This window comes from Amblyomma maculatum, chromosome 1 (genome assembly GCF_055883805.1).
Source record: "Amblyomma maculatum isolate TAMU_Amacu chromosome 1, ASM5588380v1, whole genome shotgun sequence".
NCBI lineage: Eukaryota > Metazoa > Arthropoda > Arachnida > Ixodida > Ixodidae > Amblyomma > Amblyomma maculatum.
Window position 1 is genome coordinate 62321037 of NC_139344.1, and position 19906 is coordinate 62340942.

At 43.3% G+C, this 19906-nt stretch overlaps 1 protein-coding gene across 1 annotated transcript in view; it reads right to left on the bottom strand.

Moving 5' to 3' along the window:
- Nucleotides 1-19412, bottom strand: part of LOC146202566 (uncharacterized) — a 28107-nt gene extending 8695 nt beyond the window's left edge. The window contains exons 1-2 of the mRNA XM_084588229.1: nucleotides 19316-19412; nucleotides 312-613 (exon numbers count right to left, since the gene is read on the bottom strand). Coding sequence (XP_084444355.1) covers nucleotides 312-605 — 294 coding nt within the window. The 5' untranslated portion in view covers nucleotides 606-613; nucleotides 19316-19412. The remainder of the gene's footprint in view (nucleotides 1-311; nucleotides 614-19315) is intronic.
- Between the last annotated feature and the right edge of the window lie 494 nt (nucleotides 19413-19906).

Consider the following 19906-nt stretch of genomic DNA (forward strand, 5'->3'; position numbering starts at 1 on the left):
TTACAAGATTCAAGCCAACTAGCCTCACAACAGCTCTTGCTGTTCCCCGATACCCCTTGCTATGCTTTCCCTCATTTGGAATACGCTCCTTTACCCTGGGGGGCGAAGGAAACCTAGATATGCCTTGGCAAACGACTGCAGTCAACATAGATTCACGGACCTCAACAATCAAAAAGCAAAATATATCGTTCATACCACACGCGACCACTTCCCCGAGCATCCGACACAATCGCGAGAAGGAGAAAGCGTCGAGAATATGCAGCGAGCTCAGGAGGGCTCGATATGGTGCCCGATATCAAACTTTGTCTAACCTCTCCGTGAAGACGCCCGTATGGAGTGGCGTAGTGCTGGTTCTGGGTTTGGTGCTTGAAGCGGTCCACCTGCGCCTTGTAGGCAAGCATGCCTGACGAGATGGCAACCAGGCTGAGAGCGAACAGCAGCACGCCGGCCATCCAGACGGGCTGGTACTGGAGCCATGCAAAGCCAGCCACGAATGCCACCGTTCCACACAGGCCGAGAACGAGGCCGATCACTGTGGTGGCAAGAGGGCCCCAAAGACTGGGCTCGTTGCTGTTGCGTGGAATGCTGAACACTGGAGGCTTCATTTTCGCCTCTGAAGAACAAATAGAAAAAAATAATTAAAGGAAGGCGTACGAACAGGCTTCTCCAATCTAACATATCTGTAAGGCCAAGGGCATGTGCCAAAAAAAGTGACTTTGGTATTTACCGCCTCAGTCTTAGAAGTTAATAGAATTGGGCGTGTTGGTTAGACATTGTAACTCAAAACGCAAAGTGCAGGAGAAAAGACGGGGACGACGACGAGACAGGACAGGACAGGTCGTCGTCCCCGTCTTTATTCCTGCGCTTTGCCTCAAACGTTTGATATGTCGATCTTGCATCCTTGGGCTAACAGTCGAGCTCAAGGTGGTGAAAGAAAGCTCCGGTTCATTTCGAATGCACATGGAGATCAGCGAGCCAACACTGAAATTAAGGCATTTTATTTCTATACCCAGGCAAAAAAAAAAAAAAAAAAAAAAACGAAAAAGATTCGTCTTCCAAATAGCGGGCGGAATCTATCTCTGCCATTACCCAAAGGTGTAAACGATTGATCGAAACAACTGCCATTGCGCTTCAGAATGACGCATGATGATCAACATTGTTTTCAGTGGAGTAGGTTAGACAAATATATATTACACAATATATCAATAGTGGGTAAATGTGTCGGAGCAAGACACCCTGTTATCTCTCATATTTGCACCGGCCGTGACATAAAGATGACTGCTTTTTCATTTTGTAGTTTGCAGCATCTAAAGCTGCAAACTTCTTTTACCGAACTAAGCTGTTGTTTTTGGCAAGAGTATCAAACCTGTAAATTAAACGGTCTGTTCAACTTTTTATCTTTTGTATGGCTCATAAGCTCGAAAAACAAAATACCAACCAGAATTTACCTCATAGTATTTCGTCTTTACAACACTCAAATGCCGCTTGTTCTCGGGCAACCTCTGTAATATATCTACGTTCTTGTTTTTTTTTTTCTTGTGGAAACTTTTTATAAAAAACTGTGAAAGAGGTGACCATGTGGTTTGCGTGGGTAGATTTATTTATTTATTTATTTATTTATTTATTTATTTATTTATTTATTTATTTATTTATTTATTTATTTATTTATTTATTTATTTATTTATTTATTTATTTATTTATTTATTTATTTATTTATTTATTTATTTATTTATTTATTTATTTATTTATTTATTTATTTATTTATTTGATACTGTGAATCCCATCAGGGATTGTAACAGGAAGGGCTGTGAGCATATTATACTACAGCATAAAAGCATACACAATGATACATGGTGTCGAGTGTTACATGCAGCTTACAACAATCGAATAACACAGATAATATCACTTATATTATTTACATGATTACGGATGATACAGCGAGGGGATCAGTATTAGTTGTAATTGACATTCAAGGCACAATCAAATAATATCGTGCCGCGGAAATCAGTGTGTCCGTGGTATTCAGTATGATAGTCACTATTAAATGTTTAATGAGTGACTTTAGCGCACAATCTTAATGGTAGAATTGGAAACGTTCAACATCCTGTTCAAACCAGTTTTTTTTTTTTTTTCATTTTATAAATTATTTAGCGGAAATTGAACGACGCTTAAATTTATTAAAACAAGCGAAAACTCAGTTTGGCACAGTTGGCATAATTTTGCTTGGCGGTTTAGAACTGAGAGGCTCGCATAGAGTTTGGCAAAATGTTAACGCCTTCTCTGAAGGCCAAAAGTAAAGCTACGTAAACCATATCCGGTAGCAGCAGCAGAAGTATTTATACTGAGATTTTGTTCCTGAAGTCATTAATTATAAGGTTAGAGAATTACTCTACGCATAATAATTAATATTGGCTTGCGAAATAAAACTGCAAATTAGGTCAGTGATTTTCAACTCTTGCTGGGTAGTTGTGTTTTTTAAAAGCTCAATTGCTCAGAATTAGCGGGAACACCTGATATGCTCTCTTAGTGTTTTGCAGAGTATAAACATGTCAGACGCTCGCTTAAAATGTAAACGAAAGCATAAACTAAGCGGAGCTGTGTGTAGTTGTTTTTTTTTTTTGTATTCTATATGTACGCGTATCTTTAAGATATCGCTAGCCCACAAGGATTTCCATAGTGATTTCAGACAAACGCGCACCGTCTGTCAAACTCAACTGCAGAGCAGTAAAGCGCATGCAGCCACGGAGTATAATGAAACGACTCTCATATCTTATTATGTTCTGTCTTAATGGTGTCTCTATGTGCTCTTGTTATAGCGAACTGCGACATCGATCTCCTTCTGCAGCGCTCGGTGGCCGCCAAATCAATCTACAGACGATGCGCTTCACTGGTGGAGCTGTGTTTTTTTTTCCTTCTTAATATTGTGTTTTCCACCTTCGTTTTTGGCTGTGGTTAAATTTGGATAGCCTTTTGCAGAGCATCTTCGAACATGAACCCGCATTCTGATGCACAGACGACAAGAAAAGTAACGTAACCTTCACATCGGGTCCTTTAAACACCACTGCAGCTCACCGCCAGTTCACTGAGCGCTTGTCCTCATAGCTCTTACTTGATTCAGTGAATTACCAAAACTCTGCATATATTGTGAGCATAAGATATGTCACTGCGAAATAAGTACACCCTGTCGTGCCGCGGAAATCAGCCCGAAAAACAAAAAACGCCATGTCTGGATTCAAAGTGCAATCCATAATATTATTCTGATTCACCTTAATAAAGGCAGAGCAAGAAATGTGCTGCTTTACACCCCCAATTGTGACCGCACTAAGTTTCCTTGGTTGAACCAAAACTTTAGAGCATTTACGTTTTGTTCTCGTCAAACTTCTTAAATATCCGTTCTTTTTCTAAAGTATTTATGCTGTTACATATAACTGCAACTACCGTCTACCTTTCCCTAACATTACTTAAGAATTTAGCCGCAGCGGCTCGACTAATGATCCCAAGGAAGCGGGGACAATCCCGGCCGCGGCGGCTGCTTTTGTTGGAAGCGAAAAGAAAGGCGCCTGTGCTCTGCGCGAAGTCAAAGCGTGTCAAAGATACTAACGAACCACGGTTGATCGAAGTGTCCATAACCCTCCCCTAAGGCATCCCTCATAACTTCATTAGCGTTTGAAGGATAAACCCTATGCACCAAACCACTTAAACAAAATAAATTTCAAATTCTTGAAAATGACAAACTCAACCTGCACGATCATTCTGGCCTTTCATTTGTGAAGGTACACTACACTTTTCAAGGACAAACGAGGGCAGCATTTGCACCTCACAATACAGCACAACAATCGACTGATACACTCCTACAAACGAATACTACGGAGTCAATTTTACGTAGCCGCACTGAGAAGTGACCCACGAGTGATAGTGGCGAATGGGCAATACAAAGTATACCTTCCACGGGGCTGTGTGCTAAATGTACGGCGGGCACAATCTGGGAGATTTAGTTTCAAATTAGTGCTTCAAAAAAAGAAAAAAGACATTTGTACTGTAAGAAAAATTAGAAGAGTGTTCCAGTGCTTGACTGTATACCTGTAATGTCATTTTATCTTTATGAATCAAAGACTATAATAGATATCCTGTTGACCACAGTATTTATAGCATGATTTCTGAAAGGTGTAAAAGAACGCGTATTGTGTAACATACAGGATTATTTGTCAATTTTTTGCATATATTTATAACATTGAAACGTCGGCAGCATAATAATGTTTACTCTGAATGTTAACAATTTTTCATTAAAGATATACTGTTAATATTAATTACATAATACTTTATAACATTACACTAATGCTCCGAGCTACTTTAGGGGCCGTAGCTTAAAATTTAAAATTTCTGCCGAGACCTCGTGCGGTTGTAGGCAAAAGGAGAAAGCACCATGCTGCTAATATCTTATGCAATACTACCAGCCATGGTAAGTCCACGCCTGTGCTGCACGCGCTGGGTGGACTATTGGCTCCATAAGCGCAGCAATAAAAAGAAAATCTTAGCGCGCAGCGCATGCTCAGCACGAAAATAGAACTCGAAGAATCTACGCGGCCTTTTCCGTTCGAACTCACGTTTGTAGTACGCCAGCCCTTAGCAGCTTATAGCAGCTGAAGCGGATCTGCCATCTGTCGGTTAGAAGACGAGACTCCTTTCCTAGCGCCTGTGCTGACAGATGGCTCAGCTTCATCTATATAAGTTTTTTTCTGTGCCGATAAGTTTTCAAATACAATCTAATATCTGACATCCCCGAGGTACAAGCAATACCGAGTAATTCAGGCCAAAGGAAGTGCGCAGGGCACCTAAATGTAAAATAGTGACCGAAGTTTGCCTCGGAATGCCACCGGAATTTCCCCCCAAAGAAACATAATATACTAGATCTTTGCCACAACCAACCCCGGAAAAAGATGAATTTTTCCTTAACTACGAAGTTCCTGAGAAAGCTGTACAGCTTTCCTTTGTAGCCATACGGCTGCTCTTGGGTGGATGTGAATGAGTAATTACAACCTTATTACGTTTATAACGAAACTATGCATATATCGAAGGAATAGCGATTCTTCTTGGAAGCCCCCATAGAAACACGTATATATAATAATTATCTCACAATTGTTATCTCACAATCTCACAAGCTTGTTAAATACCGTTATTACACAATAACGGTATGTAACAAGCTTGAATAAAACCCACTGTGAATGTCGCGCTGAGTATGCCAATAGTAGCGGCGCAAAATACTTCCCTACTGAATCCATGTGGCAGACTGCTGGATCCCCGTCCTTCAATCTCCTTTCCGCGCACGGTTCACTTAGAACGCGTTCCACATTCCTGGTTCGCGCGCAGTTTAATTTCTGTTTTCTCAGCGGGCCGAACGCTTAAGGAAATTGAGGGTAACTACACCCAGTTATTCTTCATAATTAATATTGATTCGCTGTTTCTTTCTGGGTTCGAACTTTTCCGGCAGATAAAGGGTTATTTAGGTATAAGGAAATTAAATTTTCCCCGCCACTCTATGAACACCCGTGCAGCCCACGCCAAGAAGGACTGGTTGCCGCCATTTTGAACTAAATTGCGCTGTGATGAGTTTAGGCTCTGGGGTCGGCAAAGGAAAACTTTGATGTCGACGCACGCCGTTTACTTGCGAAATCGGCCAATGCTATAGTGATAGGTGTATTGCATTTTTCGTTTCCTTGCTGAACGAGAAGCGAAATACACGTATGCTTTTTACAGAATGTCTGTTTTGGGTGATAATGGTTTCTTCATTAAAATGACGTAGTGCACTGCTACAGAAAAACTTCCGTTCGAAAAATATGACTAGGGCTTAGCTCAGCTAAACTCGGTTATACAAGCGCAAGCTTTGTTATGCTTGGTTATGTTGTGTTGCTAAGCAAGGTTGACCTCATTATAAATAACCTAGTTTACAGAGCGGAAGCTTGATTAAGTGAGACACGGCTTGCTGCTGTTTAACTCCTCCAACGCTGTCTGAGAACTTTAAGGAAACGCAGCCGAAGCCCTGGTTCCAGCGCACATGGCTCTCTGCGAGCCTTAAGGACGTCACAATTGGTGGGTTTAGACGGCACGAAGCATTCTAAAAGGGAAGGTTCCAGGGGGCGAGCCAGATAACCAACGCTGGCAGTGGAAGGGAAGTGTAGGCGATGGACTGGAAGGTTGTGTGGCTTTACGTCAGGCAATGTTGTATATTTGTGGAGATATGTACCGGCACAAATAAAGTTTGGCAGGTGCGTGAAGAAGTAGCAGGTATGCGATGTAGAAGAAGAAGCCAAGCAGCAGCGGAAGAAGCGAGCGCAGCCGGCTCTGAGTACTGAACGCGTGAAGAAGGGGCACGGCGCCGGCTCCTCGCGCCGCACCTGAGGTCAAATCTTGTCCGCCGATGACCTTGTCTTCTGCTAGGCCAGTAAATCTTTCGCTTTAATATTGTTTTGTCCCACACATTCATGAGCTGTGCGACGAAGCTAACAAAACCAAGTACACGAAACGAAGCAGTCACTACGTGTCTCTTTTGCAGCAGCCCGTCTCGTCCTCAGCACCAAGAAACGGAACTAAATAGCCTCTGGAGATCCCTCCCTGGCCCCTACGACATAAGTTCCCCAAGATCAGTGTTCCAGGCTCCAAAGTTCGCCCGGGCCGTGGAAAACATGGATGGGAATTCAGAAGGCTAACATATTCCGTTGAAATACTGTACGTATATTCCACCATGTGGGGAGCGTTTGGTGCGCACGTTCAAGTCTCCCTCAATGCATATCGGCTGAACAGTTAACGGTAACTTTTATGACCTGGTTATGTATAGGGACATTGAGCCCACTTTCATGCGACAGTTACAACGAAGGTTGTATGTTCTTATAACGAAGTAACAGCTGTAACGATAAAACCTCAAGGCCCAATTTTGTCTTCAATATGGCGAGGTTCAACTTACGTCAGTTATTCTGTGTCAGGCATCAGCAGTCATTGACTTCCGGACGCAGGTATGGTAATAAGTAATAACATGAAGGCTGAGAGGCGTATTAATTTAAGCATTTCTCCGTGGCATTCGGCTAATGCATAAACAGATGTGATGTCGCTTATTGTTTTTTCATACCAACTTGAATTGGTGGAAATTTCGATCTAGTGCCTATAGAGAAACAGCTAAATGCAGGCAACACAAGCGGGCAGATTCAGCTACTGCTAGCAGCTTTTTCCTAGTTCTCTGGTTCTAAGCCATTTTGCATTTCTTGAAATGATACAGACACAGGAAACCGGAGGTAAACAACTACAGTTGAGCGCATTCCATCAAAAAGCTTTATTCTGCAGAAAAGGAAGTGAAAACGAGAGCGACAGTTTTCAGCCACACACATGCACGCACTGTATATCTAGCCGGGCTACAGAAATGATGGAAAAACGCACAGATACGTCAACTCTAAACAACAACAAAAAAAAAATATTAGATTTAACCCTACTTAATCCTGGTTATTATGAGAGGAAACACCCGCCACGGTGGCTCAAAAGAGCTGGGCTCTGAACTCGTGTACTCGGGTTCGAGCCCTACTGGTTCGAATCCGTACAGCTTCGACGGTTTCGCGACTTGAAGATCATTCGCCGACCCCCGCCGAACTCAGGAGTTGAAGACCGGAGAGTAGAGCTTTCGCTCCAAATCTTTGGCCAAACAGGCACGTCTCAAACTCATATATACTACGCACGTGCAGGTGAACTGAATTCGTTATTCTTCAGCAACAACTACCGCCTCTAAATTGTAGCTTAAAGGTAGAAAAAGGACGCCGACACAATCAGCAAGGTTCTCTCAAAATCCTTCGGAAAACTTCATTAGTTTCGCGCTTAAAGGCACCATTACAACCAGGCTTTCAAATATGATAACCCAAGTTTCCCGATTCCTTCAGTGAACAACACGCGCTTCGATGGCTTCTGAGCCACTCATTTAAGCAGCGGCCAGTCGACCGTCCATGCATGCCATATGAAAAAGAAATTCTTAGAACACAACTGATGAGAAAGCGACAAAACGTGAAACATGTCAAACTCCACATCTTCATATATACAGGGCAGCGGTCTGAAACTCATATCCCTACGTGGGCCGTACTGACAAATGTTTGTTAGCTACGGGCCAACTGCACGAAAAGAGAAAGTACAAAACAATACAGAACGAGGCTCCCTTCTGCTTCGCCGGACGTTGTGAAAGGGAAACGGTAAATCTCAGCTATAGATTTTGCGAATTTATGAGATTCCGACCTCTTGATTTTGAGATAAAGTTTGCCTTTTCACTTATGTAGCTGTAATTAGAATATAGTGAACATTTTGGGGCAGTCAAATAGTGAACAGGGATACAGGGATGCAATAAGGTTGGAAAATACTCATAGGCGTCAGTGCCCTAGCGCTTCTGTTATAAAGTCTAGAATCTTTAGGGAAGCAAAGGCCACCCGGAGCTCTTTGATCTATATAGGAAGCTCTCGTTTTTTACTTTTGAGCGAAGCTTGAACGGGGCAAAGAGTTCTACCAAGCACCGTTAAGCCGAAGATATGGCGTAGCTTTAAAAAGATTAAAAATAATTTTGCCTAAACCCTCACCACCATTTCTAGAAGCATTGCCCTCCTCTCCCTCGAATTTATGCAGCATGGAGACCGAGACAGAAATCGCGACCGAGCTTGTCTGGTGCATCCAAGCGAACACACATCCGGCGAAGCTGAGAGGACCTGCCATGCATGTATGTCGTTCTCCAACAATGAAGATACGGTATCAGCTGCGTCTGCAAGCCGTCCGCTGCTTGCGCTGTTTGGTTCGCCGCAGCAGTTTTCTTCGGCGCGTCTCGCGCGGCACACGTTGGCCACTGGCAGCTTTTTTTCTTCCTCCTGACGAACTGTTTATTATTGGCGCTCTTGAGATTTGCGGGCGTGCGAATGGATTTTTGCTTATCTAGCACTGTTCGCTCGTTATTACATTCGTCTAGATTAGTTTAGTGGGCTCACTCAGCTGCCGGTGTCATTCCCCTTGTCAACAGGAGAAATTCACTTTTATGATCCACGGTGGTGCAGATGAGACAGTGCAATAGAAGTGGCCGCGACGGACCCTTGACTGTAGGGGAGGAATAGCGGCTGTATAAAGGCGACTGCGCCGGATATGAGGAACGAAGAGTCCTCTGCCAAAATCTGAATCATTCGGCCCAAAAATGCAATGAACGCAATGAACCCCTCCTTCAAAGCATGCAAATAAAGCTTATTAATGGCGGTAGTTCACATTATTTGATGCAACGAGAACACCGATAACAAGCTGTAGAGAAGATGCAGAGAGAGAGAGAAAGAGATAAAGAGAGATGTATAGTCTCATGTCTAACACTTTGTCAGGCCGGTTGATTAGTTCAGTATACGTAGGTTTATAAGCTGCTGTGCCATGCTTTGCAGCCACATGATCAGCCCAGGCATGGTAATATAAATACTAAAATAGTTACTAGCCTCTTTAATTGTAGCTCTAAAGCGCCTTCAAGAGCTAATCAACAACTAACATTGCGGCTTATGGCAGTCGTGCGTATCGACTCGATGTATGGTTGAGACATAAAGGAATTTGTCTGCATTGTTAGGAATACTACTGCTGCTGCCCTTTTCCTGATACACAATAAGAATGCTGCTGACAATACGCACCTCAGCCACCACCTTTTCCAAAGGGACGCACTTTCACGTCGTTAATATATTGCCTTTGGCCAAGAAATTGCGCGAGAAACCAAATTCTTGATTGGAGCGATGTCTAGTATATTGGGAGCGGCATGAGCGGCAGGAGCGGAGTGCTGGTAACAATGGTCGCCTTGGTTGGTGCGGGCTAGAGAGTCCCCACGGTGCCTCTGCTAAGTTGCTGATTTAGCAAGCTCTTTAAGAGTGCTACCTGTCGTTAGTGTCACTACTTCTAAGAAAAATAACGTTTGCGCTCGGCTACTAACAGGCACTCATACCTGCGGTGCCTGCATTTTCAATTGGTTCCCATCTAGAATTTCGCGGTAAGACTGTGCGATCGATTCTAACACGATCGCATTAGATTCGTCAATTGAACCAAATGTAGCTTGTTATAGGTTGCTTAATATGAATCGGGCGTGTTCTCATCTTCCAAATAATTTTCGAATTGAAATGAAGTGCGATTGAGATATGCCGCCGTTTTCTTTGAATACAGTTTATAACACAAAACCCATTGCGACACTACCCATGACGCTGTCGATATTGGTCAGCGCGAGGTCCCAAGTAGCCTCTTTTATGTAACAATTCCATAACATTAAAATAACTACATTGAGGGACCAAGCCCAGCAGTTCTGATAATGGGGGCGAGTGCACTAGCAGCTTCAATCAAGCCAGCATGAAGAATTCTACAACCGCACTAAGCATCAGGTAAGTGGTTAACAAGTCATAACCACTTAGCTCATGCTGTTAATCGGGGATGATGGTTATGTATGCCCTCAGACGTGTTAGCGGCGAATTGTTAAGTAGTTTTTAAACCATTCTTGAAGTACATGATTATGCGGACGCAGAGATACGGGATTTAGTTGCAATCATCTCTTAGTTCAAGTTTATCTTTGCTGCCAAAATGGAACAGAAAGCTATACAACAGAGCTAAATTAGAAGTTTTAAGTTAGCTTAAGTTATTCCGGAACTTTTTTTTTTTTTTAACTTCGTGGGAACGTTTTCATTACGTTATAAGTTATCATGCTCCATAAACGTTACAGAAACCTATTTGTAATGTTTATGAAAAGTTTTGTCTTCACTTTTTTAGCTGCTCACTGTTTTCACAGTGAGAATATTTATTTTCTTTTTATTGAACAACCAGCCTCATGTATCATATATTAGCATGTTGCACATTTGCATGTTTGTAATACTGGTTTCCAGTTTTATGTAGGACATTGCATAAACGTTTCGAACATAAAAACTATATTATTTGCTAAGTTCCGATAATGTGTATGGTTGAAAACGCTAGCAATTTTAGTCTAAAACGTTGTGCAAGCGTTTGGTACACGTCAGATAGCGTATATACGTTACATTGTAACGTTAGGTTAACATAATTGCTTAATAAACATACTTCAACACTCATTACAAATAAATATTGTTAATATAACGTTTTGTGCCGCCTAGGAATGGCCGTTCAGTGCTGTGACGCAGTCTATTCCAGTCGTGGAGTTCATACTGCCCATACGTCGCCTTTATACATTTTGTTTTCGTTTTGGTTGATTACAAATAAACTCGGCAGACGATGATAACAGAGACTCCCCGAAAGGCATCCGATGGAAAACTTCGGGAACAGTCGGTACGGTGTTGGCAATGGTTTCAATACAGACGCAACAGCATTCATGGGCCGTATTTTTTTCTGCGTTCATTCGTTGCTTGAAACGTCGAGTGAATGTTTTAAGAACCAATACATCCAAAATGAGGTACAGCGGCCCCGCAAGGACGTGTGGAAGCTTTCACAGCGGAAATCACTGCAGTGAAGAAGCACGGGATAGGGCGAAACCGCTTTCTGTTCTTACAGAGAGTGTAAACCCTGGCCTATTGTAGTACATAGGCACAGATGTAACTTCACAGACCACGAACGTTCAGCAAGAGGCAGTCAAGCGCTCTGAGCTAAATTTTTCTTCCCCTTGAACCGGATATTCCAAGTTCGGTTCGTGATACGTAAGATCTGCGCCGTAATATGTTCAAACTGCAGAACCTACCGGACTACATGCGATGCGGCAAAGAAAAGCAATGGCGTTATATAGCTGTATCCGTAATTTCTTATGCAATTACGGGCTACTTATATGCAGTGTTGTTACATGTTCGACAGACAGGCGAATACAGTCGGTGCTCTTAATCCACTCAGAGATATTTACGGTTGTTTTACGTCTAGCAAGATGGCGAATATGAAGCCAAGCGACAGTCCTTTATATTTTGTCCAGTGATGTGCTCACGTTAGGACGCCGCTATGCCCACTTGTTGTATTAGGTTGAAACCATAACTACTTTGGGATCCCTGTTAAGTGCTAAAAAAGCCCACTCCATCAATTGATGTCTATGCTATAATATTGTTTTTGGTCACCAATTACAAATATAATGTTTCTACGAATGTAAAATGCTGGTCGCCCACATAGACTCAAACCCACCTATAACAGTACCGTTTAGAACAAAATATCGGATATATCAGTGAACGCGGCACTGCCAGCTTTTCTATGGTTCCTTTGCTAGAGTAAACCACGATGCCGGCGTAGTGCCTTATTGGTTACAATAATGAAATGTGTTCACTGAGGGCCAGCCCTAAAAGAGAGAAAAATGATGTAACGCTTTATTTACGTCAGCCAAACGACGTACACAATGCGAAAGCGTGTGCAATTGGAAATGAAAGAGGTAACCGACGGATTGATCCTTTGCAGGGGAAGTGAAAGCCCTTGTGACCGCGCACACAGACGTATTGACTGCCAAGGAAGCTTACACGCTACGGCGACACAGGAGAGGAAGAAAAACTGAAGCTTGTCTAGGTGCGAACAGATCACGTTCACACTATCAACGAGGTGATAAAGGAATGCGCAGAATACAACAAGCCCCCATACATAGCCTTCATGGTTTACAAGAAAGCATTTTACTCGGTCAAAACCTCAGCAGTCATGCATGAATTGCGTATCAGAGGGTAGACGAGCCATATATGAAATACCTGGAAGATATTTATAGTGGCTGCACAGCAACCATAGTTGTCTATAAAGTAATACCATCACCCTCCATACAAAAAATGCGATGCTCGACAGGAAGAGACGATGTCATCGGCACTATTCCTAGCTTGATTACAGGAAGTACTCAAAGGACTTGTTTTGCAACAGTTACGGATAAGTGTTTGGAGAATATCTCAGTTATCTTCCATTCGCTGATGACATTCTCTTGCTATGTTACTCAGGGAACGAAATGCAAAAAAAAAATGATCAAAAATCTTGACAAGCAAAGTATGATAGAAGGTCTTAAAACTAATATGCATAAAATAATGTTCAACAGCCTCGAAAGACTTCAGCAGTTCATGCTGATAGAAAGGCGCTAGTGGTGCTAGAATAAATTACTTAAAACAGGCAGTGGCCGCAACTCTTGGCTCTGAGAGAGAAATAATTAGCAAATCAGATTGCGATTGATCGCATTTGGCAGCCATTCTCAAATCATGAATGACCTTTTACGGGTATCCTTGATGAAAAAAAAATGTATAACACCTGCATCTTACCACTTTTCACTTAGGGGTTAGAAATGTGGAGGCTAAGGAGAATAGGTCAAACTAGACTGAGGATAGCGCAGTGAGATACGGAAAGGAAGATGATATATGCAACGTTAACAGAGAACAAGCAAGCAGAGCTGGTCAGAACGCCAACCCGAGGTAATGACATTATAACGAGCGCAAGATGAGCGGTGGTCGCTAAGTGCATTCCAAGAAAAGCGAAACGTGGCAGGGGGCGTCAAAAAGTCTGAGTGGATTAGATTTTAGTTTTCCGCTATCAAACGGATGCAGGGAGGAGGGAGAGGAATTAGTCATGCAGTGAGTGTGGTCAGGATGGTGACGATGGTGATGCCTTAGTTCAACTGTACGGCTGCATGCGTTCACACGTGGAACAAATTTCAGAGCAAAACGCGCTTCATTTGGACCAGGCTTTAGACGCAGTCAAGTTTTGACGCTGGCGCACCAATCTTCGCCGGCAACCAAGCGGTAACACGTTTTGATGCACCTCGAGAATTCTTCGCAACTTTCACGTACAGTGCCGCCGCCACGCGGCAGCTTTCTGTACCGCCCTTGGGCGGATACTCGGAGAACGGCTCGTGCTTCTCCAGCTTGGTGCTGCGTCTCCCGCGCAACGTTTTGCGTGGAGCTCGGTCGAGCAGCGTTTGTAGTGTGCAACTTCTTTTTGAGTTGGCTTTGGCTCGCAGCCATGACATTAGATTAATAATATAACTTCTATTTTGGTGTGTGGGGCACGCAGTACGATTGTGACTGTGCGGTTAAAGGCGGGATAAACTTGCACATGTTACCTACAGATTATATGCCCAGGAAGGAGGATAATTAAGTTAATTAATATCTCTGTAAGATCAAGACGGTTACTTTACCGTGAAAAACATCGTGATAAATCCTGCTCGACGAAGAAACACCCCCAGTGAAAGTACGAGCGGCGTAACTGTCTTATTTCTGATGTTATGCATTGGTCTCGTTATTCCTTGCCGCTCTAAACTCTGAGCAGAACCAAGTTTCGCAAAAAAAAAAAAAAAGTCTGCGACTAAAGCTATGACGGTTTTCAGTGCGCATTTCTGATAGGAGATGTTTGGCAGACGTAAGTTGCGAGCCAAACGTGATGGTAACTTTATTATTGCCGACTAATTCATGGCCCGAGCATGTTTGAGAAATTTAGAACGTTTTTCTCCTACCTAGTTGAGTAAATGCCGTGTTTTCAATCAGCAGCTGTCAGATGAACGTCAGATTAGGAGCTTGTATTTAACGTTACGGAGCATACACTCGCAGTTCATATGCGGCTTGTTCTCGAAGCCGGAACTCTAGCTGTCTTGCTTGTCAAGTAACTGTTTCAGAAAAAATGTTTGTGTTAGCTCTGGGTCATCCATCATTATTACCTTGTGGTGATGTTCTCTTGTGCCCAAACTAGGTATAGTAGGTACTTCGATGCAATTGCGGATATTTTGAAGTGAAGGAAAAAATTAGGCCACGTAGAATGCGGGATTGGCCGCTCGGCTTGCCTGTGCTACGCGCGTGAATGCACACCGCGACTTCTTGAAATGCTGCAGTTTGCGAGTGCCTGTGATACTTGGATAAAAGTTGAAACTGTTATCTATATTCATGTTTATTCTGTCTACGTCGAACGTTTCTTCGTAGCATTAGAGTTGCCTGGGAACATGTCGTACTTGCCGCCCAACACAGTCAGCACCAGGATGTTTCACATACCTGACCAGCCACGCTAGAGGAGTCCTTTGTATCACACCCCTGCAACGCATGCTCACAAAAGGCTTGTACGCTAACTGACAATATCATGCATACCTTCCTTTCAATTCAACTTCAGAAAACGTAGCCCAGCACAACGCACTCTAGCCGTGTTTACATGAAGGCGGCAGTAGTGCATCGCATCGCATTTAGTAGCGCCTCACGGTAATGCGATGCGACAGCGTTTACATGTAGCGCATCATCTCTAGCGTGGTAGTGGGGAGCAGGGCTGGATTTAGAGGGGTAAGTCGACTTACTCCTCTCAATCTCAATCTCAACCTCTCTCAGGCACATTAATGCGATGCGCTTTCCTAACGCATTACCCCTGTTTACATGAATGCGATGCGCTAGGAACCGGTTGCGATGCGATGCAATGCGATGCGCTAGCTGTCGCATTCATGTAAACACGGCTTATGAAGCGTGACAGCCGAATCACTTTAAGGGCAGCCATATTGGATTTCAAGTGGCGCCGCCTGTGACCCGTGAAAGTTGCGAAGCGGCAGCATTACGGAAAGTAAGGGTGATCTAGGCCAACCAAGATGGCTCGCAATACGTGACTGAGAGCCTTACTCGCTATCGCCGACGGCGGCACAGGAGGGTAGAATTACAATCACGTATTTAGTGCGCCGATTGGCCGAGACCGCCCTTATAGTTCGTAGCGTTGAAGACAGCTTGCAATAAAATAGCACAGGTCGTGAGGTTTGACCGATTGGCAACATTCTGGTTCGCCTGACAGGATCCACGGGCCACTACTTTCACGAGGTGATATCAGGGGAAACTCTGAAAAACACTGGCGCAAGATGATTTCCGGAGACCAGGCAGAGGTGGTGATAAAGCTATTGCATATCGGGTTTGCCGCTATCTACGGTCATCGGCCGCAACAGCAACAAAAAAAACTGTCACAAACGCTATCACCTGTGGTGTTCATGAAATAATAGAAAAAAAAAAAATCAAACACCCAAGCCTTGTGTGCGAAGTACTCGAAGAGTCGGTTAGAAAATTAGGATATGTATCTTTTTAAGCCTTTCGCCTAGCCCCATTCCTTATTCAAAAGGAAAAAAAAAATGAACAGTGCTCACATGAGCCGCAGTACTACGGTCGATGCGCTGATGCATCATGCGAGCAAGAAAGCCAAAAACGGCACCTATAATCGCCCGCTTTTACTGACCGCAGACGAAACGCAGGCTATATTATCTTCGGTTTGCGCTGTGATAGGAAGCTCGCGGACATGGCAGTTCAACCAACTTCCAAATGTACGGTCACGCAGCTTCAACAAATATTTTGCTAAGAGAAAGGGAAAACGATGGAGACGTTGATACACCGCAATGCAGCACAACTATAATGCATGGCAACTTTGAAATGACACCATCATGTCAACATTCCGAATTAGTCACAAGAAAATTTTTGTGCGGAATTTAGACTCTGTAACGCAAGACAGCCGCAATCAAAAAGGTCCAGTATAGATCGATATATGGGAGACAGCGATCAAAGTATGGCTGTTTTATTTTGCAGTTATGACTGCAGCATACTCAGATGTTTACATTCGAAGCTTCGGTTTATACATTTGATTTGAAGTCTAGAATGTTTCATATTCAAAATCAGAAAAATAAAGAGTATACATGGCGAATTGTTTTTGCTGTTTACAGATTTGTATCTTAAAAAAACAGAGATCTGGGTACGGTATGTACAGATAGGTTGTGCATCAAGGCGGACGTTATATCCGTTATGAAGTTTAATGATTATGCAATTAACAGTATTAACTAATAAAGTGGGTATTTTTATTTTTATGTGGTATCATATATTACAAAACTGAACGCTTTATAATGCTTTATAATGTGTGCCGTGCTGTAAACCCTACATAGACTGCACCGAGTTACCTCGGACAGCTTTTCAACCTTTTTTTTTTTTTTTTAATCACTCGGCAACTGTTATGTTATGCACAGTACAAAACTTCGACTTTTCGCGGACGACTGTGTCATTTATAACGCTATCAAAGGCCCTGAGGACACCATTAGGTTGCAAAATGACATCGCCATGGTTGTATCATGGTGTGAGCAATGGCACATGCCGCTTAACTTTAGCAAATGTCAATCCATGTCTTTCTCTCGTGAGCGCAGCTCTGATAACAGCACATATCGTATCAGTTCCACTCCCATTGCTCGAACGTCATCTTATAAATACCTTGGCGTCCACCTAACATCAACTTTATCATGGGTTACTCACATTGAAACAATATGCTCGCAGGCTTCACGCACTCTTGGTTATTTACGGAGAAATTTACAATCAACACCACCCCAAATCAGACAGCTCGCATTCCAGACCTATGTTCGTGCAAAACTAGAATGCGCTTAATCCATCTGGCACCCTTCACAAGCATACCTCGCTAATAATCTAAAGGCCGTCCAAAACCGTGCCACGCAATTTATCATGTCACAGTACTCACGTGAAACCAGCATCACAGTACTAAAACGAACTCTTTCCCTCCCAAGCCTTCAATCACGCCGCATTATATCACGTCTCTGCCTCCTTCATTCTTTTTTTTACCATCCTCACAACCGGCACCCTCTCCTGCAATCCCCCTCAAGAATGTCCCGTCGACTTAATCACAGTCACCCGATATATCTGATTTTTGGCCACACTGCAGCAATGAATAACTCTTTTTTTCCAGATGCAATAACCCAATGGAATGCTCTACCGGTCGTTATTGCTTCATGCAAAGATCGTGAAATGTTCCGAGCAAAACTAACGAGTCACTTTCAGTGTTCTAGTTGACAATGCACACTAGTCTGCTCTTGTATATTTTTTTAATGTTGGTTTGTTGGTTTCGTTTTCTTTTTGTTTTGTTTCTTTAACTGGTGTTCGTATGCTGTTATAAAATGTTATTGCCCCCGCCGTACGTAATGCCCTCGGGCCTTTAAGGCTTCAATAAATGAAATGAAATGTGTCAAATGTTCAGTGATGTATAGTGTCTAAATCCACCCTTGGACGTTACTACAACTTACTCGCATATATGTTAAAAAGGGGGAAGCAGGAACATTAAAAATAGAAAGGGTGAACGAGAGCTCTCGCCCCGTCATCATTCAACTGTTTTTTCTCTGCTTGGTGTTCCCGCTTCAGAATTCTGCGACAGTAATCTTTATGTCTATATAGAATTCCAGCTTCTTTTATACTTCTTCACATGATGCAGTAACCATTATTTCAAATAACAACACTTCTTTGACAAGAATTGAAAAATTATGAGGAAGAAATGCGACGGATCGGGCCCGTCACAGCGCAGCGTTGTTCAAAGGACACAATTTGTGAACTGCTTTAATTCCAAGCATAGGTGTTCTGGGCATCATGAGTGTCCTGCTGAGCGCGGAGTGATAAGTGTATATGTGCGCTCATAACTAAACGAAATACATCTAGGCTATCCTGAAGCTCCATTTGTAATCATCGTGCCTGAAAGAAGTTATTTCCAACACAGAAATAATAGCCGACGCAGAATGGGCTAACGCATTTCGGTACTTCGTAAGTTGTCCAAATTCATTTTCGGCGTCGAAGTGCAGCATGGGGAGACAAAGTAGAGACCGAAATCTCTTCCTCGCAGTTCTTCATCAAGGCGGAGAAAATCAGAAAATAGATAAAGAAAATACACTGAGGGGCGCACGTGAGATATTAGTGGAAAAGAAACAGCAAATGCGCGCTTTTTGCTGCAACAGCAGGAAATTGCAACGTTTCAAGCAAAATCATTATCCGCCATTAATCAAGCTCGGTTAGTGCCACGCGTCTAAGTTCGAATTTTGTGATGTCAAGATAAGCTATTTCGTCCGTTATGTCACTGTTAAAAAGTACCGCCTCTGCACCGTACATCCAGCCGAGAAACAGTGAGAGTCAGCTTTAAGCTATAGTGCGCAGTAGTCACAGTGACAGAACGGTTTCTCCAGCGTTAGTCTAAATATATTACTGCGCAACACATGCAATAGGCTTGTAATAGATGTAGTGTAGCGCTGAATTTAGATACTCGACTTTACCATTGTTCTTTAAACAATTAAACAGTATAAAGCAAAAGAACGTACAGTAGGAGACCTAGGCCTTCATTTACTGCTGCATTGCTTCCATTCCGGCGCAACGATGAAAATATAGCACATTATAAAACGCATGGTTCTAAGATCCGGAGACGAACTCGGGAGACTGTTTTTCTCTGGCGCAGGAAAACAATCTCCTTCGCTGACAGTTTCTTACGGGGCGAGAAAACTGTCACAGACATTTAATGGAAAACCAAAATGTTGCTGACTTGCGAAAAAACAAACCGCTGAAGTACAAAGCTTAAGGATCCTCTTTTTACGCACCATGCAAATAGTAGAAAGGCGAGAGGGCAGTATCCGCCGAAACAGCGACGCGTGCTGGGAATCCCACTCACAATGCTCGCTCGTCGACCCAAACAATGAATGCGCCAAGGAAGGCAGCATATTTCGGCCGTATACCCAGGTTGTTTATCGGGCTCACCTCACTCGCGAAGGCTTTCCCTCGCCCCTTCCATGCCTTATCGTAACAAGCTGTTATGTACACGCTTATCTGTCCTGCAAGTCCAACGGATGGCAAACTGGGAGCGAGGAGTGCGTTTTGATGCCTTGTGAGGCACGAGGCACGCATCGCTGCGCACATAGCACATAAGCGCTGGGTCGTGGGTGTTGTCTAGGTGTGGTACGCGTCATGTGTGCGGTGTGTGCGTAGGAGACGTTTTGTCTCTGTGGAGGTGAAAAAAAAATAGCAAGGAAAAGCCGTATAAGAAGCCGTTTTTCTCCACGTTGACACCCTAAAGCCGCCCAGAAAACCATCAGCGATTAGGAATAGCTATTTTCCGCCCATAACTTAACAAGCCAGCCTGTGCCCTCCTGAGACGGCGTTTCTGAAGGGAGGGTGGCTTCCACAGTTTACAA